Below are 27,520 nucleotides of genomic sequence, written 5' to 3'. Positions count from 1 at the left end.
ATGAGAAAAGACTATATGTTTTAGGAGGAGTTATAAGGAAAGGAGATATGGAGTATTAGGAGAAGTTATAAGGAAAGGCTATATGGAGTAATAGGAGGAGTTATAGGGAGAGGTTATATGGGGTAATAGGAGGAGTAATAGGGATCCAAGGCTCACTTTTCCATTCTACAGTGGTAACCTAGATGTCTATTCATGAAGATGTGCGGTATAGAATTGCTACTTATCACTATAGATAACATCACTTTGATGCGAGCTATAGCTTTGATAAGTAGCAATTCATATACACTTACCTGTCTTGCACAGTGAAGCAGTAAGTCCACAGTTAGCGATCTGGTCACTTCAAAATAGCGGGGGTAGGAAGTGGAACGGGGGGGGCACTGGGCCAGCAGGGGCAGCTGCCAGCCAGCAGTCAGCACTGCAGGAGGTGACCCGGAATATGCATATGCATATACCCTGGGCACCTCTGATTGGCTGCTGGCTCAGGAGGGGGAGGAGACAACAGGGAGAAGGTAGGAAGATGGAGGTCTTCGCTGCTCTTCTCCCCTAACAACACCGCTATCGCCATCCTGAGATGGCGAGGGCAGTGCTAAGCAGAGAAAAGGAAAGCTGAGCTTTATGAATTGCACTCACCATACAATAGTATGGTGATGCGATACATGCAGGAGCTGGTGCACCGCTGGAGAAGTAATACACTTCTCCAACGGTACACTGCTCTATGAATGACTCAAAGCAAGAAGTGCCCTGTTTTCAGCTAAACAGGACACTTCACTGCTTCATGAATAGACCCCCTACTTACTTCCTTATGCTAATATGAGAATCCGCTAGTGTATATTAAAAATCTTTGTGTCTGCATGTGGAAACTAGAAATGCCCACTGTTTTTACTTCCGCAACCATCATCATTAGCATATGGGCTTGCACTCACCCCATGCTGTGCTAAAGATCTGTCTGAAGCAGGTGCCTAATTTCCGTTGTGTGTGCATTCCTGATTCAGCGCATGTGCAGAAGCCAATTCCTACCTTTGGAGCATGCGCAGTGTGTGGAATTCCACGAGATCTGTGCACATTGCGACTTGCTCTAAAATTTAGAGTAATCATATGTTTTACAGGGAGAGGTTGTATTGAGTAATAGGAGAAGTTATAAGGAGATGTTATATGGAGTAATAAGAGTGTTATATAGAGAGGGTGGTTCGGTTAATTAGGTCGACATTCACGCAGGATTTTCTGGAGAGCAGGTTTTATATATGTATACTGTATATATTATATATACACTATAACACGCACACACACTAACACATACATACAAACTAACACTGTATACATACATACCTACACTTTTGATGCAGCTGCTGCAGGTTGCTGATAGAGATGAGCGCCTTGCATTATTAGGCCTAATCCCTCCTGGTGTAATGCAGTGATTTGCAGGGCTATGGGGAAGGGTGGAGCTACTGATACTGGCTCCATCCCCTCCATGTGGTCAGTGTAGGGGTGGAGGAATTGGTCCATCAGGGAAGGGGGGTTCTGGGTACTCAGAAACCCCCCTGCATGCGCCAGTACCTCCATCTGAGTATGACCTCTTATGTGAGCAGCTGTGCATCTCTGTATGCAATACGAGACAATTCAATAGGAAGCAACATCTCCATATGTCTTTTTAGCCATCCCCCAGTTACTTCCCAGTTACTGTCCATGAAAGCCCGTTACATATCTGCTACCATACATCTAAATTTGACCGTGAACTAGGCTCCATTTTTCCATAATTGATCCAAAATCTTGATACATTATGCAAATTAATCTTTCTAAATGATTGGAGATCGATGCCCATCCCTATCCTGTACTGTTGGCCTGATTCATCGGTAAACGCAGTGCCGAAGTTTACGCAGTTGAGCGATATATGCTATTGCGCATGCTCAAAAATGTCCTGAAAATCCAATGGCACATACGGTACCCTTGGGTATGGCTCCATATGCAACAGCAGGCAATAGAATGGCGGCGCAAGACCATTGGCGTTCCTCGGAGGTGGCACACAAAAAAGGCCGTCTCATGGTCATGTAATAGGAGTGTTACTTGTAAGTGAACTCAGCTGCATTCTCAAATGCAGATCCTCAACCATAGAGGCCATGTTTAGAGGATTTTCAGAAGGAGACACTACGCCAGCCATAGGCAACCACAGCCTGTCGTTAGTGACAGCGATGGTGCACAGTTAGTGTACTGTTTAGAACCGCCAACATAGTTGCACTGTCCACGAGCATTAAAAGTTGGCATCTCAGTGCTTGCACAGTCCGTCGTATGCTAGAGCACATGGGTAGAGCTGAAACTAGCTTTTGCTTATTACCACCACTGCAAATCCACAAACATTTGTCACAGCTCTGTATCTCTTTATTTATTTATCACTGCTCTGCCTCTCTTGGAGTAAATCAAGCACTTAAGCTGGAGAAAGTAATTTTCATGTAAATTCCCTATTTATAGAAGTGATTTCTCTGCTTTTCCAGACATTTGTATAGTTTGTGCAGCCCCCACAGGTTTTAATGGGCTGTGCTGTTGGACAGTATTTATACAAATGAGAAAAGACAAACACTCTGTGCAGGTACTACCTGACTCATGTGCAGTACCAATGAAAAATAATTATGCCAACCTTCGCCAACCAGCGGATTGTGTGATTGACCCAAGGATAAGTCCAGTGTAGGTTAACCAGGCAGCAGGGGCGTATCCATAATGGTTGCAGAGTGTGCAGGGCACAAGGGCACCTGGTTCCAGGGGGACCTCACACTGCACACCCTGCACCCATAATATACTTACCTCTAAGGAGTCCCATGTTGGCGCGGTGGTGCGGCGCTGTAAAAACGTCTGGAAAATGGCCGAAGCGGCCATTTTCCCATCGTTTGCGCATGCGCAGTACAGGGAAAATGGCCGCCGCTGACACTTTCCCAGTGACCTGTGCATGCGCTATAGACTCTGGGCACACTCTAGTGCCCAGAGTCTATAACTCTGGCGCTGGCAGCGCACAGCTCAGAGCGCTGCAGGCTGCCGAATGGAGAAGAGAGGGCCCATGACAGAGACTGCTCACGGGCCCCCTCCTCACTAGAAACGCCCCTGCCAGGTAGTGTGGTTTATTGAGCAAATGATAGTACAGCCATTCTCACTGTTACACTCGTTGAAGAGCATGAAGCGGATCTGGGTTCAGACAGGTCACCAGCCGGTGACTGTTTCTTGGATGCGGTAGCGGTGCAGGTGCTGTCTTACGAGCAGTAGGTCACAGGTCTCAGAAGCTAATGGGGAGACATCTGTCTCCCACTAAGGGCCGTTTTAAATTTGAAGCGAAAAGCCGAGATCAGCAAAAAAGTTTCGCCGATGACGTTATTTCGCCAGGCGGAAAAGTATCGCCGTATTCAACTTGAAAGACTTTCCGCCTAGGTGGAATGTCAATGCAATGTAATAGGTGAAAAAGTTTCGCCTATGAATGGCAGGTGGAAAAAAGTGCAGAATTGGGTTTTTGGGGTAGAACGTGGTGGGAACCCCCATGCAGGCTTAAGACAGTCCCCCAAAGGTAATCTGCATCAAAGAAAAAAAAAAAACCACTAAAGAACACCCCAAAAAATTACTTTCATTTTGGGGGCAAAAAAAAAAAAGTTGGGGGACAAAGTTAAAAACTAGCGAACTAGACTCCAGGGGCTCCCCAAGTATGCCCCAGGTGTTTTTTACTTTGCAGGCGCATGTCGCAGGTGAATTTTTCACAATATTTTAAACTTTACATTAGCAACTTTAAAATATGCTGGTCCCCATTTTCAAGTTCCCAAAATTTGCTGGGATAAGTTAATTTCAGGAAAAAAAACCTCCAAAATACTATTCTTCCCCACTTATACAAAAATGCTATTAAGCAACTATTGAGCACGATTAAAAACACCAAATACCTTCAGCAAGCCAAATCGGGGGAATCCATAGTGAACCCCCACATCAGAGCATATTTTGGGGGCTGTCAGGCTGATTTCCCCAAATCTGGCAGGACTTTAGCTTGTTTCAGTTTAGCCGTTTTCGTGTCCTTACAAATTGAATACGGGGATATGCATGGACGCGCGCGATACTTTTCTGCCTGCGAAGTAGGTGAAAAGTCCGGGAGGCGAAAAAGTATCGTGGGTGCGGATCAAATTGAATACGGGCCTATGTGTCTCGTACACAGTGGCAAGATAGAGCCGCACATCCGCAGTACTAGAGCCACACTTTGCCAATGCAGTCACTCATACCTGCGCATACACTTAACTTGGTACTACATAATAAACGTCTCAGACCAATTCTTCTCATCAGGCCCCAATCCCTATATGCTACCTGTAATGCTCATGTCTTTTGCTGACATTTGTTCAACACTCAAGCCCATTGTTCCAATGGTTCTTTCTATATTCTCTGGGCTTGGATTATCACCTGGGACAACTGTAACTTTCTACATCACCTCCACTTTAATTGCATTTTCATTGCACATTTCTAGGTGGTGTAATTTTCCATCACTTTAAGCTTAATGAACCTCATCATGGATGCAACTCCGGTGTACATGCTGTGCACTAATAGAGTTTTGCAGTCTCAATGATGTTTGCTTTTAGCAATACTCTTCACTGACACACTTTGCTGACAAGCTGTGTTTTACACTCTATGCTGGCATACTGTGTTACGTGTCTTCTGGCATTTTAGGTACATTCCAATTGTGTGCCTGGGCCCATAACCTGTTGATTTGTGTGTGCTATTTGGTGATGGTATGCAGAGTTAATAGCATAAACACCAAACGGAATTGCAGAAACACCAAACAGTCCAGGTACTTAACCAGGTGTCAGGTTATACACTGGCTGATCTGAAAGGAGCGGAGCATATACGTCACCAGGCGGTGACATATACAGTATAGGTCACGGAGCTTGTATATGCAGGATGCACTGTATGAATAGGCCAGTATGCAGGATATTCTGGCAAGGCCTCTGGACCTAAGTGGAACACATCTATGTTATGCTGTGGCGCTCATACATAGTGACAAGATGGCGCTGTGCATGAGCAGAAGACCAAACAGTACCCATCTTGGTAAAGAAGAATGGTTCATATATAGAGCATTCATGGAGGCAGCACATACTGCATTCCATATTGCAACACATACTGTATATGGGCTATCTGCACCTGCTATGTGCAGTATTTCTCCCTCACAACATAATTAGGGGTGACTCACCCTCTTTTGAACAATGTATGGCACTGGAGGATCACTCTGCTCTGGTATTAGTAAAGCATGTCAACACCCAAAGGAAAACAATTTTTTATTCTTCAATATTTTAACAATTTCCCATTTTAACCATTTTCAAAGATAAGCACATGTTTAGGTTTCAACTTCAGATATTGATTCCGCACAAAATTTGTGTAAAGACAGTTCTCTCCCTTGAAGCACCATTTAGAAAACTACCGCTCTCCTCCTCCGCATCCTCACTATACCTACCTCCCCCAACAACCAACTGCCGCTCGCCATTACAACTGTCACTTTGACTTATGACCCACCTGACCCTGCTCATGTGACATACTCTTGACCCATTTTCTCTTACTTGGATATGTCATGTCATGTTTTTTTCCCTTGGAGTGTCGACATCCTTTACTAAAACCCTCTGCTCCTCCCTGGGGCCCCAGTTGAGATGTCCCCTCTTTTCTCACTGATAAGAATCCACAGCTCTGTGTCTCACCCTGCCCCTCTTTCTCTGAAAGTACAAATCACACAGAGCTGCATCACTCCGTCCCTCTCTTCACCCACAGATCACACTCAGATCACTGTATCACTCCAGCTAATGTCACTGGAAGGGGGGTGGAGGTGTAACATTAATATTTTAACATTTTTAATTAAATTTAAAATAAACACTTAATGTAATGTTTAATAGAATAATGTGTTAATCTCCTTTATTTTAGAAAAAAACAATATATAGTTTCAGTGACATTTCATAATATGCCTTTTTTAGGTTCTTATTTTAATTATGCACTTCCGAAACCAATAATTGTATATTTTGTTTAAATCTTTTCATTTAGTGTTTTATAACAAGGTAAAACAGGTACTAGCATATACAGGTAAACCATTTACAGAAGCACATCTCATGACAACATGAAAGTGGAAAGAATAAGCAACTTATTAACAACAAACATGCATTTCCAGGTTATGAGCATACAACGGCAGATAGTCAATGAGCTGTGTGTAACATATGCAGTTATAATAGACATCAGGAAAACAGGGCAGGAGTGAGGGAAATTTGCTGAAAACACTCAACAAGGGGAAGGAAACATAATGAAGAGAGGGGAAAGGAATAAAGGAGGGGGTAGAGGATAGGAAGAGTGAGCTGGTGAACTAAACTATATGATGGGGCTTTTTAAGATTGAGATATGGAATTACGTGGTGCTCAAGAGTGTGGTGCTCTTGAGAGGCTACCAGACAATATGGGCTATTTCTACTGTATTGCTTTGCAGGCTTTTGATATAGGGGGTGATTCAGCTTCGGATGGAATTGCAAAGCTGCATGCAAGCAGTTTTGCAATTCCATCCTTTCTAATATGCAAATGCAGCAGGTGTATGGCACCCCCTGCTGCATTTGCAATCCCGGCACTGGAAGTCGCAGGCTGGGATCACCATCGAGAACATTGGTTGATATTGGACAGCTGAGTAAGCCTCAGCTTACGCAGGCTGACTGGCTTGTGAGGCCAGTAAACTGCGTCCATGGGTGCAGTCCCTAGCCTTGCCACTCCTCGAAAACGGGGCCGAAACGTCCCGTTTCCGTGAATGCTGGCCGTCCCCGCCCCTGCACCGCCCTTTAAATACCTCTGCCTGTCAATCAGGCAGAGGCATAGCAGGGGCTGTTTGCGATCACGCAGGACCTGTTCTGCACACACACAGAATGGGTCCTGCGTATGCGCAGATTCTCGATAATCGGGAATCGGTGTTCATCAATGCACTTGTGTGCAATGCTAAATCAGCCCCGTAGTTCATCTTACAGGAAAACACCAAACACGTTTTATTTCTTGATGGGATTTTTTTTAATTTTTTACAGTTATGGGCCAGTTGATAGTTTGCGGTGCTAAATATATAAAATATTTGTGGGTTTGTTGATTTGAACTAATCCAAGTACATAACAGTAGATTTTCAGGAGTGGTGTCGGCCAACTGTGTGGATACTCTTATAATAAGTGACTGCATCATTTTCCAGGATGGTGTAAGCTTCGGTCATTACCTCAGAATGTGAAAGAAGGTGCATCTATAGCACACTGCCTCCAGCACTAGACTCCATAGCATCTACTGTACATGCTGTATATACATAATTTATCCCAGTTGGGGTTTCTTTTGTGCTATGCGTTTTCGTGTGAATGCATTTTGCTGCTGGAAATAATGCACTTGCAGTTTGCTATTGTCACTTCTTATTGCCCTCTACATGAGGGTATAAGGAACATCTGGATAAGAAGCTCCATCATCTCTAAACTCTGATGTGCCTCTCTCAAGATTATTTGAAGTAAGCATTGAATTAGAGGGACTTTGTTTCCCATCTATTTCCTGATATCTGATTTTTCATCATGCATTTCCTTGTTTTCTATTGAATTATTTAAGGATAATACACAAGGCTGTTTTATTTTCTTTTATTCATATAACATTTGGTTTGGAGACTCAAGGACATCTATATATCTGAATAGGAACATATGCTTCTGACATTCCATGCACTTATAAGGAGGAGTTCCATCATTTGAGAATCCATGTACTGTATGAACTCCAATCTTATTGTCTCACTGAGAGATCGCTTTTTTTATGTTGGACCAGCGCTTATTATCTTTACCTCATTATTTTATTTTGCTGCATTTTCCTTGATAATTTGTAGTGTTAGCTAGCGGTTTAGGTAGAGGCTGCTTAGGTTGACGCACCATCATTGAATGTTATTTGCTATTCTATATTGAATCTGCATTGTTTTCCAATTTCTCTGGTAAAATTCTGTGATAGTACAGTGTTGTAGAATATGTCAGCACTATATAAATAAAGGGTGATGGAAATGCAGATTTATTGATGACCTTTGTCTGTTTATATGTCACACTCAGGGGCAGGTGTAGGAGTTTGGGGGAAAGGTATTCCATTTGTAAAAGGTATGAAGAAATAGAAATGGTCAGAGACAAAATCATGATTTTAATAGGCACCTTTCTACTTTCTCTTTTGGCATACATCAAATCATGTCTTGATATTAATGCCATGTATATAACACATATAGGGGTCTATTTACTAGGCAGTGTTAGGAGACAGAGTGAAAAGTGATAAGGTGCCAGCCAATCAGCTCCCAACTGTCATCTCACAGGTTGTGCTTGAAAAAGTTACAGTTAGGAGCTGATTGGCTGGCACCTTATCACTTTTCACTCTGTCTCCTAACACTGCTTAGTAAATAGACCTCATAGAGTTGTGGTATATATGTATCCTACCTTTATGCTGTCAACAAACTATGGGCCAAATGTAATAGGGTGAGAGTTTAGAAAATGCAAATGTTTAGCAGAAAACTCTCTCACTTTTTAAACTTAGTAATAGAGTCCGATGTAATAGAGTCCAAGATCATGCAAACTCGCATGTTTGTAGACTCAAAAACCTCTCATGAATTAAAATCTCATCCAGATGTTTTCCCGTTTTGAAGAAAAAACTCGACCAATGTAATAGTATGAGTGATTACTGCTAAACCCTCACATTTTCTAAACTCTTACCCAATTACATTTGGCCCTATGTGTCTGATTCAGAGATGAACAAAAACCTGATGGTTTATCACGATCTCCGATGGTGTGAGATTGGACAGATGCCGCACTGCACATGTGAAGACCTCATTCTGCGAGATTGCATGCAGTGCCCACAAGCTGCAGCATGATTGACATGCTGTGGTTGTTTTGGGGCATGGACAGGTCGTTGAGGGAAAAAGCTCGCAGGTGCGGGGTTTTTGCTAATCTCGCAGCCTATTGAACAGGCCCCTTTGAATTGAAATTTTAGTTTATGCAATATCACTCAGGATGTCTCCCAGTGCCTAAAACTCCACTGATCTGAAGGCACAGGCTGATATTAAGCAGTGGGGGAAGGGGGAGGGGTTCAGGCAGAGCTCCAACAGAAGAGCAGTGAGTCTGAGGATCAACTGTCACTCTGCACCTGCACCGATAGTTACTAATTTCCTCCAAGCACGTTTCATATGCCATGCTCTCCAATGTTGGTCTGCGGAGATTTCTGCTTAGCAATTATTTCCATTCTGCACTGATTTCTGCTCTGCAATGGTTTCTGTTCCGCAGTGATTTCTTCAGTGATTTCTGAAACCGCAGTGATTTGGGAAGCTATACTAATTTCTGTCCTGTGAGTCACTCTAATATACCCCATTCCAAACAGTCAGAAAATACACCTGCCTGCACTGTGATTCACTCCTAAATTGCATAGTTATCCAGGTGTGAATGACTTCTGTGTTCATTGTCAAAGCTTTCCCTCTCTAGTATGCAATATTCAAACTAAGTTTAGTTCTTTTCACAACTCAGCCATCAAAAGTGTGGTCCTTTTCAGGAACATTCACTGTTAAAGCATAACCAAAGAATAAGTTTCAGAATAGCCAAGCCACCAAAAAAACAATTCAGTCTAAGGGGCATATTCAATTAGGTGCGAAAAGCCATTTTCGGCAAAAAGTTTCGCTGGTAACATAATTTCGCCAGGTGAAAACTTATTCCTTTTTGCTGGTGCAGAAATTCAATGAATTGGACTCGGCGGAAAAGATTTGCCTATGAAAGCAGGCGAAAAAAAGTGCAGAATTGGGGTTCAGGGGTGCAAACTTGCGGAAACCACACAGCACCCTTGGGACAGCCCCCTAAAGCTAAACTGTGTAAAAGAAAAACGAAAAAAATACTTAAGAAAACCCCAAAAAAGTACTTTCAATTTGGGGGTGAAAAATACCAAAGTTGGGGGAAAAACATAAAAACTAGCGAAATAGACTCCAGGGGGATCCCCAAGTATGCGCCAGGTGTTTTTAAGATTGCAGGTGCTTGCGGAAGGTGCTTTTTATACATTTTTAAAAACTTCACATTAGCAACTTTTAAATATGCGAGCACCCATTTTCATGTACCCCAAATTTGCTGGGACAAGTTATTTTGTTGAAAAAATATTACTTAGTACCTTCTTCACCACTTATGCAAAGACGCTAATAGCAAGTTTTTTCAAAAAACGAAAGTACCAGAATAGCTTTATTAGGGCTACTAGAACACCCCTATAGTGATCCCCTATGTTAGTGCAGTTTTTCGGGGGGTACAGACTGTTTTCCCATTATTGACAGTACTTTTTGCTAGCTCCGAATTCACCAGCTGCCGTTTTCGCCGATTTCTAATTGAATACGGGGATTAGCAGAGACGTGCGCGATACTTTTCTGCATTGAAAACCAGCCATGATGGCGAAAACCTCGCCAGGTGAAAAGTTTTCGACTTTTTGCAACTAATTGAATATGCACCTAGGTCTTAGCTCCTCCATTCTTCAACCCGGGCAACACCAGCTATCCCAGCTAGTATCTTATAATCTGGTTCATGCAATTCGATCAACATTTGCCACTATCTGATCAAAGGATATTTGACAGCCCCTGGTAAACCAGTGTGAATAATGTTTTATCCTTTAATATTATGTAACATATGTGGTGCAATACACATTCGCCAGTTTTAGTTCACAAAATCATTTGCCACTATCTGGCTAATGGACTTTACTATTACTACTATTACATTTGCTACAGTATCACTAACCTCTAAAGTTGCAAATGTTCCTATTACTAACTGCTGCAATTGCTTGAACTGTTTGGACTGCTAACTATTTGTAACAACATTTCCAGCTACAGTCCACTGCATGAGTAAACAGGATCCTAATTGTTTCTATTGATTCTATATACTATTCTATTTATGTTTATTTTTATTGATGTATCATTATTGGTGTTTTATTAAATAGTTGTGAATAATTACAGAAGTGCTCTTGTTTTTGCATGGAAAGAAGCAATCCGTTTTTATATTTATTTATTTGCACAAACATATTTTGTATATATTAAATAGTATAGACAATAGACAGAATTTTGCATCAACTTAGAAGTGACAATGATCTGACCATAAACATTACTTTCAATGGCAGACCATTCCCACTATCTACTGTAGGTCTGTTATCATAGCAGAGTTACATTGTTATGCACAAATAAAATAATGGAACTGCAGTGCATACAAGCCATTAATTAAAAATCACCCTCCGCAAAGTCTGGAGGTGGCCACTGTGAGGGGTGAAGCTGGCGAATCATCAAATCATTTGGCCCACCCTTGTGGCAAAAAAGTGCAAATTTTGGCATCATGTTTAACAGAGAATCATCTCATCAAACCTGCCTATTTCACTATGAAGTGTACGGGATGCAGGATAGTGTCTAAAACTTCAGTGAGTCAGAGGGAATTCTTGATGTTCTGGGAGAGATGGCAAATATGCTGTAGAGAAGTGACACTTGAAATAAAGGCATCATTGATGCACACCCCAGTGTCTTGGAATCCAAATCTCCAGTATTTTTAGATTAAATGGACAATTGCACATTCATTACTCAATTTCACTTCCATTAAACTCGCTTTTATTTTTGGACACAGTGGATTTCTTGTCAAACATCACAGACTGCGTGTCATGGGGAGGCAGCTCTCGTAGGATGGCATACACACACAACACGCACACGCGTGTTCTCTATACCTCATGAAGGTGGCACCGCCTACTCTGCAGATTCCCCATTATGCTAGGAGATGAGATACAGGAAACAGTCAGAATGCAAAATGGCATAAAAATAATTGATACGTTAAAAATTAGGGAAGGCAGAAAAGCGGCCACCCAGGGAAGGAGAAAATGGAGGGTGCCACGGTCACCAGTTGTAGGAGTCATCAAACCTAAGGAAATATGAAAACACATAATAGAGACTTGTTAGAACTTTATATAAAACCTACTGGAATTATTAATTTCCCACATATTTCCATATGTGCCTTTTTCTGTATGGTCGCAATCTCTTTTTTCCATACTTACTGTATGACTAGGAGGGTCTAATTGCTTTCCTAGAATACTGAATAAATACTTAAACGATCTTTTCACTTTTGGAAAGCCCATTCTCTTTACATCATGTACCCCATGCAGCAGTGTGATTGATAGATATATATTTATACATGTATATGTAATATAATAAATAAAGGTGGCACTCCAAGTCTCATCTTAGTAAGTGAAAAAATAAACAGGTGCTTAAAACGACACAATAGTGACAAAGTGACATAACAATCTTAAATACAAACAGCTTAGAACTCACCCGCCTCCTCCCACGCTGGTCCCACATTTTGTCACTATTGTGTGTTCTGAGGAAGGGGCCTGCACCCCGAAACGTCGATTAAAGCACCTGTTTATTTTTTTCACTTACTAAGATGAGAGTTGGATTGCCAACTTAATTTATTACATTGCATTAGGGGTGAGTTTGCCCCAGGGAGGCACCCAAGCAAGTTATTGCCTGCCTGCAGTGTGCCGGCTCATTGAATTTCGAGAGAAAGAGAGAGAGTGAGAGAGAGAGAGAGAGAGAGACATGTAGAAAGTCGCACTCAATACATCTTTAAATCAGGTGCTCGGTTATAAATTTGATATATGACAGCATCAAACAACATAACACACTCCTACTTGCTTCTCAGCAAAAAATAGAAGCGAAACCAGCGCACCTTCCAAATAGCAAAAAAGTTTAAAACATTTATTCACAGATACATGATGTCATCATGCTGTATTGTATCAACATAATATTTACTGTATCAAAGCCAAGTAGTTGAAATATGAGGCATATTGATGCCTCATATGTCAACTACTTGGCTTTGATAAGTATTGTGTTGATACAATACAGCACCTGATTCAAAGATGTATTGAGTGCGACTTTGTACATGTCTCTCTCTCCCTCTCTCTGTCTCTCTCTCTCTCTCTCTCTACACGAGAATCTCAAGTTGCAAGAGTTTTTATTAGCCAGTATATATATATAGCTCTCATATAGGGCTCTGGTTTAAAAAATCAAAACAAAACACCACACCGCATTAATCACCAGGAAACCCCCAGAGTGCAGAGAGAAACATCTGCATAGAAGGGTGGGTAGTGTGGAGGGGGGAAAACACAGAAACCACCTCTGCATGTGCCACTGCATCCTACTGCTGGTGTGAAATTAAACTACTGGTTCATTTACCAAATCAGATTGCACATACACAAAACTAAACCTCCAGGCATGAGCAGTTCACACTGCACATCCCTTCACCAGCTGCACACAAAGCTCTAGGTTCCTGTTACTTATATAAACAGTTGCAGTTAAATAATATTGGGAGTAACTCCAAAAAACACTATAGGAATGTTATGTAAAGAGATGGGGTACAATACCATTCATGGGGATTTGCAGCCTTGTATTTCATACTGAGAGGCAAATTAATTAATACCCGCGATACTTTGGTATCTGACTCGATACAATATTACCAGAGCAATTCAAGACTGCTCATGTGCAGGGACAGCTACTGTACTCCAAATTACAACTGTCCCGATCACTAACACTGGCAGTTATGCTGCTAGTAGTGTTACAACTTTACACTGCAGAGTCTGACTTGGCAGTGATAGTGTGCATGGTGACTTGAATTCATACATGCGCACAGAGGGCCTGATTCAGACCCGCTCGCGAGCGCTGAGCGCTCGCAAGCGGATTGATGGTGCCCTAGTGCACATGCGCACGACGGAGGGAGCTCCGTCGTGGGCATGCGCGAGACCCGAATAATGACGGGGCAGCCGTCGTTATGGGTCTCGTACCAAAGGGGGCGTGCTGTCGATGGTGATTGACAGCACGCCCCCTTTGGTGGGCGTGCCGGGGGCGTGGCTGCCAGACAGAGGCGTTCCCATGGAAACGCCAACCGTCTGGGTCCGGCCCCACTGACATCACTAGTGATGTCAGTGGGAGTGATTTTGGCTCTGATAGAGCCAAAATCACTGCAGGGCTTGCGGTCACCGAGACCCTACCGCAGGGTCTCGTCGCAAGCCCAATGGTCGCGATGGTCTTGACCATCGCGACCATCATCATGGACGCTCACAAAAGCTGTGGGTGGTAACCCACAGCTATGCGAGCGTCCAAAAGGCCGGACGGAAAAAAAAAAACACACCCTGATTCAGAGTGGGCGCTCGTTCAGAGCGTCTGGCTCTGAATCAGGCACAGAGTTCACTGACATTACCGGAGGGATCTGAATGGCCCTACTTCACATAGGAAGGTGCAGGGTTCTAGGAAGCAATGTCATCTGAAGATGGTATAGGTTTCTGCAGTCAAATTATGAAAACTTTTAGTGTTTATAATTTGATGAAAGGAGGTCCCCATACTAGTGTATGGGGATTGCAGAGATTAATGGGGCTGCAAGGTAAGCAGGATACATCAATTATATCTTCTGCACTACCTGTGTAATGTATAGCCCCAATACTAGGATTTTACAAATGTAAGCGCAATTGACTATTGATGAATGAGGAACACAATGAAGACCTGTAATAACCTATTTTGTTGCAACTTCCTTGTGACTACATTTGAGCTTCTTAAACATTCTGATGTTTTCTCTATTCCTGTCACATTCTAACCTGTTTTCCTGTGTCTAGTTCACTCACCGTGATCCTCTATTGTGGTTTCCACTGTCTCCATACAGAAGCTCAGAAAGCAGATTGTCAGCAGGACTGTCTCTCTTTCCGTACCTGTAGAGGAGAATTTTTAAATGCATGTTTACAGTATGGAAACACATTTTACAATGTCATATGGAGTAACATTCAAATGACATTCCCAGAATACTCTGACTGGTCAGTGTAGAAAATGTTCATAAGATGCTGAAAGATTGAGCTATCTCCCTCCCATACAGACACGCACCAGTCTGTCTATATATTTTATACCAGGGGTAGGCAATGGGTGGCACACCAGTTGCTGTGGAACTACACATCCCAGCATGCCCTGCCACTGTTTTAGCATGATCTAATAGCAAAACTGTGGCAGGTCATGATGCAATGTTAGTTCCACAGCAGCTGAGTACCACAGGTTGGCAACCCCTGTTTTAGACCATGTGTAATACCTGGTGGGAATGCTGTTCCAACTGTGCTCTGCATGACTATGAGTTGTTATATTTACAACCTCCAGTTAGTCCACTGAGTTCACCTGCCAACTATTACTGATTTGAATCTACTATACTACGATAGCAAATTATTATATATATTATACTTGAATGTAATGTCATAGAAGAGCAGTTCATAATCTGCCAGAATTCTTAAAAATGTACAGAAATAATTGTGCAGAAGTGACAGCTGTTTTAGAGCAGAAATACTTTGGTTATAAGGCAAGTATGGCTAATGTCTCTTTCCTTTTTACAAAAATCCAGTCTTATTTCATTACCTTGTGTGTTCCAAAATGTAATTAGAATGTGGAGTGAGATTGGACTTTGGCTTAATTTTAATCTAGCTGGGATACCTGGCATTGTCTCGGTTGAAATTGGACCTTGAAGTCCATCTGCAGCTTTCATTTACAGGACAGAAATCAGTAAAGCTTCCCAAATCACTGCAATTTAAGAAATCACTGCAGAACAGAAATCAGTGCAGAACAGAAATCATTGCCGAGCAGAAATCTCTGCAGACCAACATAGGAGCCCTTGGAATATGAAATTTACTTGGAGGGAATTAGTAACTGTCAGTGCAGGTGCAGTGTGACAGTTGATCCTCTGACTCACTGCTCTTCCGTTGGAGCTCTGCCTGTCCCCTACTGGTACATATCAGCCTGTGCCTAAAGATCAGTGCAGTTTTAGGCACTGGGAGCCATCCTGAGTGAACTTGCTTAAACCAAAATTTCAAATCAAAGACTCCACAGCCTACTTGGGGGGCACCATGTAGACCTCCATGGCCCTGAGGAACTTCAAACAAAGCCAAAAATCGAAATCTGGTCAAACTACACCACCATGCCCAATTTGGTGGAGCTAGGTAGAACACTCTGGTCGTGCATAAAGGACAAAAGACAGACACACACACTTTCTCACTTATTACATAGATACTGTATATTTTACAATATTTTAATGTATGTAAAACACATTAAATTGTTTTCTTACCTTTTTGTCATTGAAGGATATTGCATGCGAATATTTATAAATGGTTTGCTTTTTTTAATTTTATTATTTATAGTAAATAATACTAAGTAATTAATTGGATAAAAATGCACATGATTATTACTAAATCATTTGAATATTACATTCCATACAGCTCAATGTGATCTAAATAGATTAGCAATTGTTTTACAGCACTACAGTATGTTTTGCCTGTAACCTCAACCGTCTGGTATAAAACAGTATGACTGGCACATTAATTTTAAAAAGACCTGATTTCCAGGTGTACATACTACAAAATACATTTTATTTAAATAATGTCAAGTATTAGTGGGAAAATGTACAACTAAAATGTAATAAGGTCTCTCCTGTATGATGTCATACACTCGTGTTGAAATAACTCACCTTTGCCGTGTCACCAGATTAATATAATGTCGCAGAGCAGTCAGATATTTACTCATTTCCTCTGGGGAAGCATCTTCACCGGGATTCTCTGGTTTAGGTGGATATCCCTCCACTATTGTCCCTAGGCATATTAAGATGCAGACTGCAACAGCTATCATCATTGGCCACAGCTTCAATTGGGTCACCATCTGGAGACACAGTGGAACAGACAAACTCATACAATTCTGATTTGAATACTATAACCCATTACAATTCAAAAACACTCCTAACCTCAACAATAATCTTTTGCTGAAATGTTACTAATACAAGGTAAAATGTATAATATACTAGCCATAGATATATGGTTGTGTCAGGACCCTGGCCACACCACTGTTGTCATTCTCCACTTGTTAATAGGCCACACCCATAGGCAGACGCGGGGGGGTTTCCGTCTGCCTGGAAACCACCCTCCCCAGCCCACAATAGAAATAGTAATGTAATAGAATTTTACTAGTGCTGAATGTTCTTCTCAGTATCACAAATGAAATAATTAGCACCACCTGTATCAGTCAGTAATATATAACCTGTGCACCAGCTTACTAGGAGATCTGGAAAACATTCACTGTTAGGGATATGCTGCTATAGAGCCCAATATGTACATATACAGTATGTCCGGGGCAGTGCTAGGTTCTTCTGCTACTCCCCCAGACTCCTTGACTTGCTCCTATGTCCTGGAATGGTGCCCACATCTAAAATAAAAACATTCAGCTCAGGCAGGATGGCCCTACTGCCGCATGTAATGGGTTAATGTGATTGCTGGTCCTGTATATGCTGGAATTTTGACACACAATACACTTTGTATGACGCATATTGAAGCTGATCAAGTGCTAATTCTACCCTCTTCATGGACTGGCCACATTCACTCTAAAATCACGTATTTGGAAACCCCCCTCTAGAAATCCTGCGTTTGCCACTGACACCCATTATGTCTTGATTGTACTGTAAGTGTATTATCATACATGATTAAATTGACTGAGGGCTGTAGGTAGATAAAAAGATTATGGGGAAGAGAGTTCTAACAATGATAACTGTACTTATGTAATTTGTATATATTCAAATACTGTTTTTAAATTGGAAGATCATTTGTGCAGGAGCAACTTTATCTTCTCATGTTATTGTGTATAAACTTCTCCTATTACTCCTTATAAACTGGATTCCTATAACTCCTATTACTCCATGTAGCCTCTCTCCCTATACATACTTGTCGACTTTTTCTTTTTCTCCTCTGGGAGAAGCCTGGTGGGGAAATACAGTTGACCGCTGATGGGGCTGGGTGCTTTGCATTATCAGGCCCCACCCCTTTGCTGCAGAATGCTTTGAATCACAGGGCTATAAAGAGGCGGCGAAATAAAAATTATGCGATTCTCATAGAATCATGCCATGTTGGCCCTGCGCCCTCCCCATGGACCCGCCCCACCCATTTCACAAGTAAGGTCACCTACTTTTCCGCTAGTTAATTGAGGAAGAGCTGGAACTGTGCTGGATACTAGCTGTAGTCAAGATTCAGACATAGAGCATGTGAAAGGCCATGGAGAAGCAGACTATGCACCTGAAGTAGAGTTGAAAGCAAGTCAGATTTATTTGCTACTGCATTACATGCATGGAACTAAGGGCCTGACTCAGAAATGTAGGTAAACCCGATGGTTGCAGCCATTTGGGGGTGGGCACTGTCTGCATTTCCAGAAAATTGGGGCATCGGACGGGTTTTCCGGGAGCGTCGAGACCAGTGTCACCGTCTTCTGATGCAGATTTATTGGCCTCGTAAGCTGGCAGGAGGTGGCCATTCCGAGTAAGTTTAGGCTTACTTATGGTCGCCTTGTTGATACGATCATGCATCTTCAGACACAGGCATCAAATCTGAGATGCTGGCAGGAGGCGTCTGTTTTCTTCAGACGTCTCCAGCAGGCATTAGCATATTTTTGCATAGCAGCTGCATCCAAAGATCATCCATCTCTAAATCAGGCCCTAAACGTGAATATCTGAATGCAGAGTGGTCTTTGTGCAGAGGCACCGGTCGCACACCCCTAGTTATGGCCATGGGTATGAATTTGTGTGCCATAGTCAGCAACCTCATTTTCATCACCCTAAAATGTCTCTACTACGAGTGTGGGATAAAGCCAAGAAGCATTACTAGAGAAGGGTTCCATGACAAAGCAACAGCAGGAGACACTGTTGCTAGGCACATTCCTGAGGTACAGAGATCACAGCAAAGTCTCCAAATAGTACACAGTTTTTATCTTTTATGTTTTTTTTATTGTTTCTTGTAACAGTATTAAGATATTGGTGTTACAGATGGTAACAACACAGGGATAAAACAAGACTTATCACGGCAATAAGAAATTATGGACCGCTGGCATGCAATTATAAATACATACAGGGACAGGGCATTACGATAGGAGCCCATTCCTGCGGTGTGTAAAAATAAAGTGTAATGGTTAGCGTTAATGCCTCACAGCACTGAGGTCATGGGTTCAATTCCTACTACAGCCCTAACTGTGTGGAGTTTGTATATTCTCCCTGTGCTTGCGTGGGTTTCCTCCGGGTACTCCGGTTTCCTCCCACACTCCAAAAATATACTGGTAGGTTAATTGGCTCCAAACAAAATTTAACCCTAGTGTGTATGTGTGTGAGCATGTGGTAGGGAATATAGATTGTAAGCTCCACTGGGGACTGATGTGAATGGCCAAAATATTCTCTGTAAGCACTGCGGAATATGTGTGCGCTATATAAATAACTGGTAATAAATAAATAAAAGTGATCACTTTGCTTTCTGCTTCGGGGGATGGCTGCACTACTGAGCATGCACGGTCATCTGACCACACATGTGTGAGCAGCTGTTGTCGAGGAGGGACTCAGTTCCCATTGATTATTACAATCTGTGGCCAATAGGCTACAAAGGCTAATGGGTCCCAGTATGCTTTGCATTCCGGATCTTGGCAAAGTCACCATTTAAGCAGCCACCCTAGAAGCATATAAGGGCTGCTTTTGTGAGCTAAAACAAGGGTATCATAGCAGATATCTACTGCAGTCTCCCAAACATACATTCAGAGGATGATTAACATTTTCAGAATGTCCCACAAATATTCTTTGCTAAATAGGCCCCTAGGTATTAACAACACAGAGAAGGTAAGAGGACCCTGCTTGCAAGTTTACAATCTTTAGTACAACAGTATAGGATATTCATTTTAAAGGACATGTTCATTTATTGTGAACTTTACACAATATATTTATGTAACCAGTAACTGAGATGGACGTATCAGCTAGCATTAAGTCACTATATATTATATATGTTGCTACAAAGATACAGGTGAGACATGAACCAGGCCCCCTTTGCACAGATCTGAATCCCCCGAAATCTAAAAGTAACAAAAGCATTAAAGACACATGAATGTCATGTGGGACATAGCTAGAACATGGTGGGCCCCATAGAACCTTTGGATGAAGCCCCCAATTCTTCAAGAGAGACACTTGACTCCACAGCAGTTGTTCATTTTATGCCCCATAGTAGTGGCCAGATCAAATAATGCACTGGCACTCTCACACTGGCGCTCTCATACTGACGTTCTCACACTCGCATACTGGCGCTCTCCCAATTGCTCCATAAAACCTCTCCCTATTATTCTATGGATTGCTCCATGAAACCGCTCACTTTGACACTTCCTATTCAGGGGTCAAACAATGCATTGTCGGGCCCCAAAGGAAAACTCCCGCCCTCATACTCACACTTGAGCACACTGCACTTGCGTTGTTCAAAAGAGGACTCAACTCTACTTGTATTAGAAGTAGGGTCTTGAGTGCAGACTCTACCCCCCAAACACGTGGTTTAACAAAAGGGGGCAGGGCGGCCAGCAGGAGAAAGTGAAGAGCTTCTCATGTACTCTGGCAGCTGTACACACTGTGGATGCTCCAAGCAACCCTGCAGCAGCACTACTTGCTGCAGGATGCCGTTCCAGGCACCAGGCTAGCCAGATGCAGGGGCCATGGAGCAGCGACAGCACTGCTCACACACTTCTCCCTAAGGTCTTGCTTGAGTGGGGCGTATACATTACACCCATGTTATTTCTGCCACTTTTCCTATAACTTTCTCCTATTACTCCATATAACCTCTAATTAACCTCTACTATTAACTACTCAATAGAACATCTGTGTATAGTACTCCATCCTGTACTTCATTTAACATCTTCCTATAATTCATCTTATTACCGCATATACCTCTTCCTATTACTCCATATAAACTCTCTATAATTCCTCCTATTACTTCATATTGCATCTCCCTAAGACTCCTCCTATTACTCCATATAGTCCCTTTATATCTCCTCCTATTACTCCATATAAGCTCTCTATAATTCCTCCTATTACTCCATATTGCATCTCCCTAAGACTCCTCCTATTACTCCATATAGTCCCTTTATATCTCCTCCTATTACTCCATATAAGCTCTCTATAACTCATCCTATCACTCCATATAGTCCCTTTATATCTCCTCCTATTACTCCATATAAGCTCTCTATAATTCCTCCTATTACTCCATATTGCATCTCCCTAAGACTCCTCCTATTACTCCATATAGTCCCTTTATATCTCCTCCTATTACTCCATATAAGCTCTCTATAACTCATCCTATTACTCCATATAGTCCCTTTATATCTCCTCCTATTACTCCATATAAGCTCTCTATAATTCCTCCTATTACTCCATATTGCATCTCCCTAAGACTCCTCCTATTACTCCATATAGTCCCTTTATATCTCCTCCTATTACTCCATATAAGCTCTCTATAACTCATCCTATCACTCCATATAGTCCCTTTATAAATTCTCCTATTACTCCATATAAGTTCTCTATATCTCCTCCTATTACTCTGTATAGTCCCTTTATAAGTCCTATTACTTCATATAAGCTCTCTATAACTCCCCCTATTACTCCATATAAGCTCTCTATAACTCCTCCTATTACTCCATATAAGCTCTCAGAACTCCTCCTATTACTCCATATAAACTCTCTATAACTCCTCCTATCACTCCATATAGTCCCTTTATAACTCCTCCTATTGGAATGGGTATGAAATACCGCCGGCCGCATGGCCGGCAGTTCGATTCCCGTCAGCGGCAGCCCGACAGAGTTCCGAGCAGCGGAAGCCCGACAGCGCTGGAAATCCCGATCGTGGATAGGTGAGTATCTTCTAACCTAACCTAACATCCCTAATGCTCCTTAGGGGTGCCTAACCCTAACTTCCCCCCCAAGTACCTAACCCTAATCCCCCCTCTAAGTGCCTAACCCTAACCACCCCCTTCCCCGCTGCCTAAACCTAAGTCCCCCGGGGGGGTGCCTAACCCTAAGTCCCCCCCAGGGGTGCCTAACCCTAACCCTCCCTCCCCCTAGCCTAACCCTAACCCTCCCGGGGGGGTGCCTAACCCTAAGTCCCCCCCGGGAGCCCTAAACCTAACCCTCCCCCCCCCCCGCGGCTGTCCGCTCGCGGCGCCCGGCATCACTACGATCGGGATGCCGGGCGTCGGTCTCCCGGCATCGGGGAAATGCGGGCGTCTACATCTAGACGCCCGGCATTTCACCCTTGCCGGGATATGACAGTCAGGAAGCCGGCTGCCGGTATTTAGGCAGTCGGCTTCCCGATTGCTTCCCCTCCTATTACTCCATATAAGCTCTCTATAACTCCTATTACTCCATATAAGTTCTCTATAACTCCTCCTATTACACCATATAAGATCTCTATAACTCCTCCTATCACTTCATATAAGCTCTCTATAACTCCTTCTATTACTTCATAAAACCTATTTCCATTATTTCTCCTTTTACTCCCTATAACCTCCTTCTATAACTCGTCCTATTACTCCATATTACATGTCCCTATAACTACTCCTATCACTCAATATAATCTCTCTATCACTCTATATAATCTTTTTGTAACTACTCCTGGGTAAGAACTTTGACAATTACATGTACTTTCATTTCACGCTTGGCAGATAAACAATTGGATCTGTGGTGGGAAGGTTGAGAAGGAGGATTAGCCATGAGAGATTTGTTTAAAGCACCCCAATGTCTGCAGTCTGTTTCTCTGCACTGCTAGTACTGGAGGCTCCCCCACAAGGGCTGTTTGTGATAAGAAGCATTCTAAAGTCTGCATTAATATATTTTTTCAAGGAATGCTCAATTTTGGCAACCATGGAGAAGTTGGTGAGGTCTTCTCCACTGAAGCCAGATAGATAGATAAATAGACAGACAGATAGATAGACAGACAGACAGTAAGTACTCCAGTTGCTCTATCGCTAAAGCAGTTGTAGTATATACTGTAGGAAAGAGACTAAACAAAAATGTCACTTTGAATTCTCAGTTAAGGAAGAATGTTTCAGGTAAAATGATTACCTCCATAAATTCCTCTTTATTTGTTAATGCACATACTGTATTGTCAGTATACAAGAATGTTTGCATTACAAATTAAGTAAAAATTTGATATTGCAAAACATCACAATTTTGGAGAATGCAATCTAAATACCATTGGGATTAGCTACAACTATTTTGTAGATACAGTAAAAAGAAACTGATGAGACTGTGGCATCTAGTGAGGATGAGATGGAAGCCAGTGACTGGACTCCTGGTCACCTGTAAGGATATGGTACTTACTGTGTGATGGAAGGTAGGAACGGTGCACGCAGGTAAAGATGCTCCAAGGCTCTTCTATCTCTCTATTTGCAGGCAGCTCAGGACAATCTGCTTTGTCTGCTGATTCCTCTGTGGGTTTATATCTCTTGTGATAGCATGAGAATGGCTGCTCCTCCTCCCCTTCAAACTTCCCTGCTCCATCCCCTATGACATAAAACTCACTCATCTCTAATTGATCAATCAGTTGGCTATTATGGTGTTTTGTGTGTTTGCGGGTGGGGGGGGTTGATTTAAAAACTAGAGGGAGGTGTAATGGTAGAGGTGTGCGTGGGTGCAGTATACACCATCAATTAACCTTAAGGTTTTGGACATAATCATCTTTTACAACTCAATTGCTTTAGTGTTTTATCACTGTAGATAGAAGTTAATTAGTTATGCTGAGGTTTTATGTTGGGGATGAATGTTTAGACATTCACTTTTGTTTGTTCAGGTAAAAATAAGTGACCCTCTGCTTTTATTAGTTTATTGCTTCTAAATCACTGCTTATCACTGTACAGTATGTGTTCAACAAACACTTTAATATTCCCAGACATTATGTATGATTCTTTTGTTTGTGTTGCTGCTTCTTTTAGTTTCCTATAATACTTTTGAACCTATGACAGCAGATTATCAGTGCATGCAGTAATATTAACTAGGAAGATGGTGGATTACTGGTCATTGTAATTTTTTTAAAACGAATATTATTGTATATCAATGAGGATATGACACTATAGACCTGTTTATTTACATATAACCTATAAGCTACACCAGAGCACTTGGTATGATTTAAAGTTAATTTTCAAATGTCATAGACCTCTTCTCCTAATTACATTTAGATTTATTTTTATATAATAGAAATATTTGTCTACATAAGCTTTCCCTATAACTGTGCATATTGCTCCATATAACCTCTCCCTATAACTCCTAATACGCCATATAACCTCTCCCTATAACTCCTATTACGCCATATAATCTCTCCCTATAACTCCTCCTATTACGCCATATAACCTCTCCCTATAACTCCTCCTATTACTCCATATAACCTCTCATTATATCTCCTCCTATTACTCCATATAACCTCTCCCTATAACTAATCCTATTACTCCATATAACCTCTCTCCTTATCTCTTCCTGGTACCCCATATAACCTCTCCCTATTACTCCTCCTATTACTCCATATAACCTCTCCCCTTATCTCTTCCTGGTACCCCATATAACCTCTCCCTATTACTCCTCCTATTACTCCATATAACCTCCCCATATAACTCCTCCTATTACTCCATATAACCTCTCCCTATCTCCTCCTATTGCACCATATAACCTCTACCTATTACTCATCATATTACTCCATATAACCTCTACCCTTAGAAGAGTCCTGTTACCCTATATTACCTCTCCCTATTACTCTACATAAACTCTCCCTATAACTCCTCCTATTACTCCATATAGCCTCTCCCTATTACTCATCCTATTACTCCATATAACCTCTCCCTCTGTTAATTCCCATATAATGTCTTCATGTAACTCCCTCTATTGTTCAATACCACCTCTCCCTTTAACTCCTCCTATCATTCCTCTCATACTCCTATTACTCTAGATAACCTCCCCGTACTGTATATATACCCCCTTATTAATCCAAGTAACTTCTCCATATAATTCCTCCAATTACTCTAGACTTTTATATATTTGAAGAGCATAATCTCAATTTGTAAGAACTAAGGTGGATTAAGCTTTAAGAAGCTAATATAGGATGTACGTAAAGATATGTATTTGAATGGAAGACTTGGATGGTGATCACCCACTTTTCCCCAACAGCTAAGATAAAAGTTTTTGATGTTTTAATAATGTTTTTGATTTTTTAGGGAGGTAACCAATTTGTAAAAATGTGGATATTTGCTGTATTTTATCTATGGGTGGATTATGGTTGTTCCATTAGATTTCAGTTGTTTTTGTATCAATAAAAATCTCCTATTACTTCCTGTAATCTTTACTTATTACTCCTTACAACTAGGGATGTGCAGGCTCGGTTCTACTCGGTTCCGTTCGGTTCTTTTTACCGGATCTTATTGGGTTTCAGCTGTCACGAGTTTTGGATAGCCAATAAGATTCGGTAAAAAGAACCGAACGGAACTGAGTAGAACCGAGCCTGCACATCCCTACTTACAACCTCTTTGTTACTCAGGAGAACCCTACCTCTCACATTACTTTGGTATCAGCCAGCAGGACTATAGTGTGGGTGAAGGGACCTGAAGCTCATGCTCTGGGCCCCAATAGCCACAGTAGATACAACACAGGCCCCAAATATATTATCCTGCTCAGCTGTCACTCACAGTTGAGCAGATACACAGTAGCAGTGCCACTGAGTGCTCTCCAGGGCTGCCATAAGAATTTGTGGGGCCTGGGACTGACAAAATAGACAGCCAGCACCCCTCCTCCACTGCTACCTTATCCCTACACAAACATTTTTTAGTCAAATATTTTGCCCAAAAAATATCAAACCAGCCACCATGTTAAGGTAAACTCTTTAGGCAGGCCCTAAATACCCTCATTAAATTAACCCTTTAAACAAATAGGGGAATATTTGTGGAAAAATCTCAGAAAATCACCCCGTGCATTGTATAGACGCAGGTATTCAGCGGCACTCTAGGACTGAGAAATGCAGACAATTCCTCCTCTGAAAACGTTTCAATGTCCTGACAAAATTGTCTGCTTGTCTCAATCCCTGAGTGCCGCTGAATACCTGCGTCTATACAATGCACGGGGTGAAGCTTTTAAAGTAACAGTGAGTGCCAGATAATCACGCATATATACAGGTATAGGCTGATATATATTTATGGGGTTGGGTATGAAATCCTGGTGGCTGGAAGCCCGAAATACCAGAATCCCGACGGGGCAGGTAAGTATATTAACCCTACCCTCCCTTAGGGGGTGCCTAACCCTAAAACTCCCGGGGTGGTGCCTAACCCTAAGTCCCCCCGGGGTTGCCTAAACCTTACCCCCCCTTCCCGCACCCTAAACCTAACCCTCCCAGGGGGTTCCTAACCCTAACCTCTCCCCGATGGTGCCTAAGCCTAACCCCCCTTCCCGTAGACTAACCCTATCCCTCCCCGGGGGGTGCACAACCCTAAATCCCCCCGGGGGTTCCTAAACCTAACTCTCGCCCCCCAACTGTTCCTGCTTACCTTCGTTCAGGAAGCCATCTGTCAAGATTCCGTTGTCGGGCTAGAGATAGGTGTCGGTATTTAAACGCCCATCTTTAATTCTAAGTCGGGATTTCGACGCCGGGATTCCGTCAGACGGCTTCACGTGCGTCGGTATTCTAACTACATCCCATATATATATAGACATATATTGATATGTATCTATATATATATATATTGATATAGATTATATATTGTTGTAGATAAATATTGATAGGTAAATATAACCTATATTGAGAATGGAAATATTTAGGTCATTTTATGGTGATGTGTACTTTAATGCTTTAAAACACAAAACTTTACCCTATATAGTGACCATTTTTTATATGTATTATTAATGTAGCCAGTTTATAATAATTATTAAAACATAAGCTTTGTCTGCTGAAATAATTGGTTAAATCTGCAGATACTGAAATAAAATGCTTGTTTCTGGACTGTGCCCTCTAGCATGAGCTTGTTGCTGAGCCCCAGCCACTCACTTAAGCAATATATTGATTAATTCAGACTTTTATCTTTTTCTACTAATAAATAGCTGTGAGGACTCCGCTGTCAATGAGTTACATTCTAGCCTTATTTAGTGTGCATTGTTGATCTATCTGACAGTAGGTATCTCATCCACAAAATATTTCCTCAGGCATTAGGAGACAAACCATTTGTTATCCTAGTTTTAGCGACCTATCTCCTTATCATTCAGCATCTTCTGGAGAAATATAGTCTTTCTGCTCATTAGCAGCAGCCTTTGAGTACCAGGGAAGAATGAGTAAGGGGGCAGTCTGATTAAATAATCTCAACCTGGAACACGCACAAATCCTATTACCCATCCGTTCACCTTTGAATGTCCACACTCATATGGATAAGGGATCTCGACTGTAAATGGCAATGACTGACTCAAAGTGACAGTTGATACCAGCAACTCTATATGTGTGTGTGATTCAGGATCAATAGATCACAGAGTGACTGTGTTTTGACCTTTCAAACAGTTTTGTCACTGCTTGTGATCTTGTTACTTACAATAGATCTTCCTGTCTGCAGAGCATTGGATAGTGCATGAAGGCAGCAAAAAGACGCTTCAGTCATTTTTATAGTGCTTTGT

General features: G+C 42.0%; 1 protein-coding gene across 1 annotated transcript; it reads right to left on the bottom strand.

Annotated features, from left to right (window-relative positions):
• Window positions 1–11,048: 11,048 nt before the first annotated feature.
• On the bottom strand, window positions 11,049–23,305 carry LOC148509152 (peptide YY-like). Its single transcript, XM_088443563.1, has 4 exons — window positions 23,210–23,305; window positions 16,532–16,719; window positions 14,661–14,744; window positions 11,049–11,911 (listed from the first exon to the last, which is right to left on the bottom strand). Exons 2-4 carry the CDS (start codon window positions 16,717–16,719, stop codon window positions 11,887–11,889), a joined length of 297 nt encoding a protein of 98 aa, XP_088299689.1. The 5' UTR covers window positions 23,210–23,305; the 3' UTR covers window positions 11,049–11,886.
• Between the last annotated feature and the right edge of the window lie 4,215 nt (window positions 23,306–27,520).

The sequence above is a fragment of the Taudactylus pleione genome, unplaced genomic scaffold, assembly GCF_031769625.1.
Source record: "Taudactylus pleione unplaced genomic scaffold, aTauple2 ptg000331l, whole genome shotgun sequence".
NCBI lineage: Eukaryota > Metazoa > Chordata > Amphibia > Anura > Myobatrachidae > Taudactylus > Taudactylus pleione.
Note: the sequence above shows the minus strand (reverse complement) of the source record. Positions and strands in the feature narration are given on the sequence as shown.

Bases quoted from the DNA above. Each gene is read 5' to 3' on its own strand.
- LOC148509152 (XM_088443563.1), bottom strand. From the start codon at position 16,719: ATGGTGACCCAATTGAAGCTGTGGCCAATGATGATAGCTGTTGCAGTC. The intron at 14,745-16,531 runs GTGAGTTATTTC...TCTCCTCTACAG, and splicing joins AATCTGGTGACACGGCAAAG to GTACGGAAAGAGAGACAGTC. The intron at 11,912-14,660 runs GTGAGTGAACTA...ATATTTCCTTAG, and splicing joins AACCACAATAGAGGATCACG to GTTTGATGACTCCTACAACT.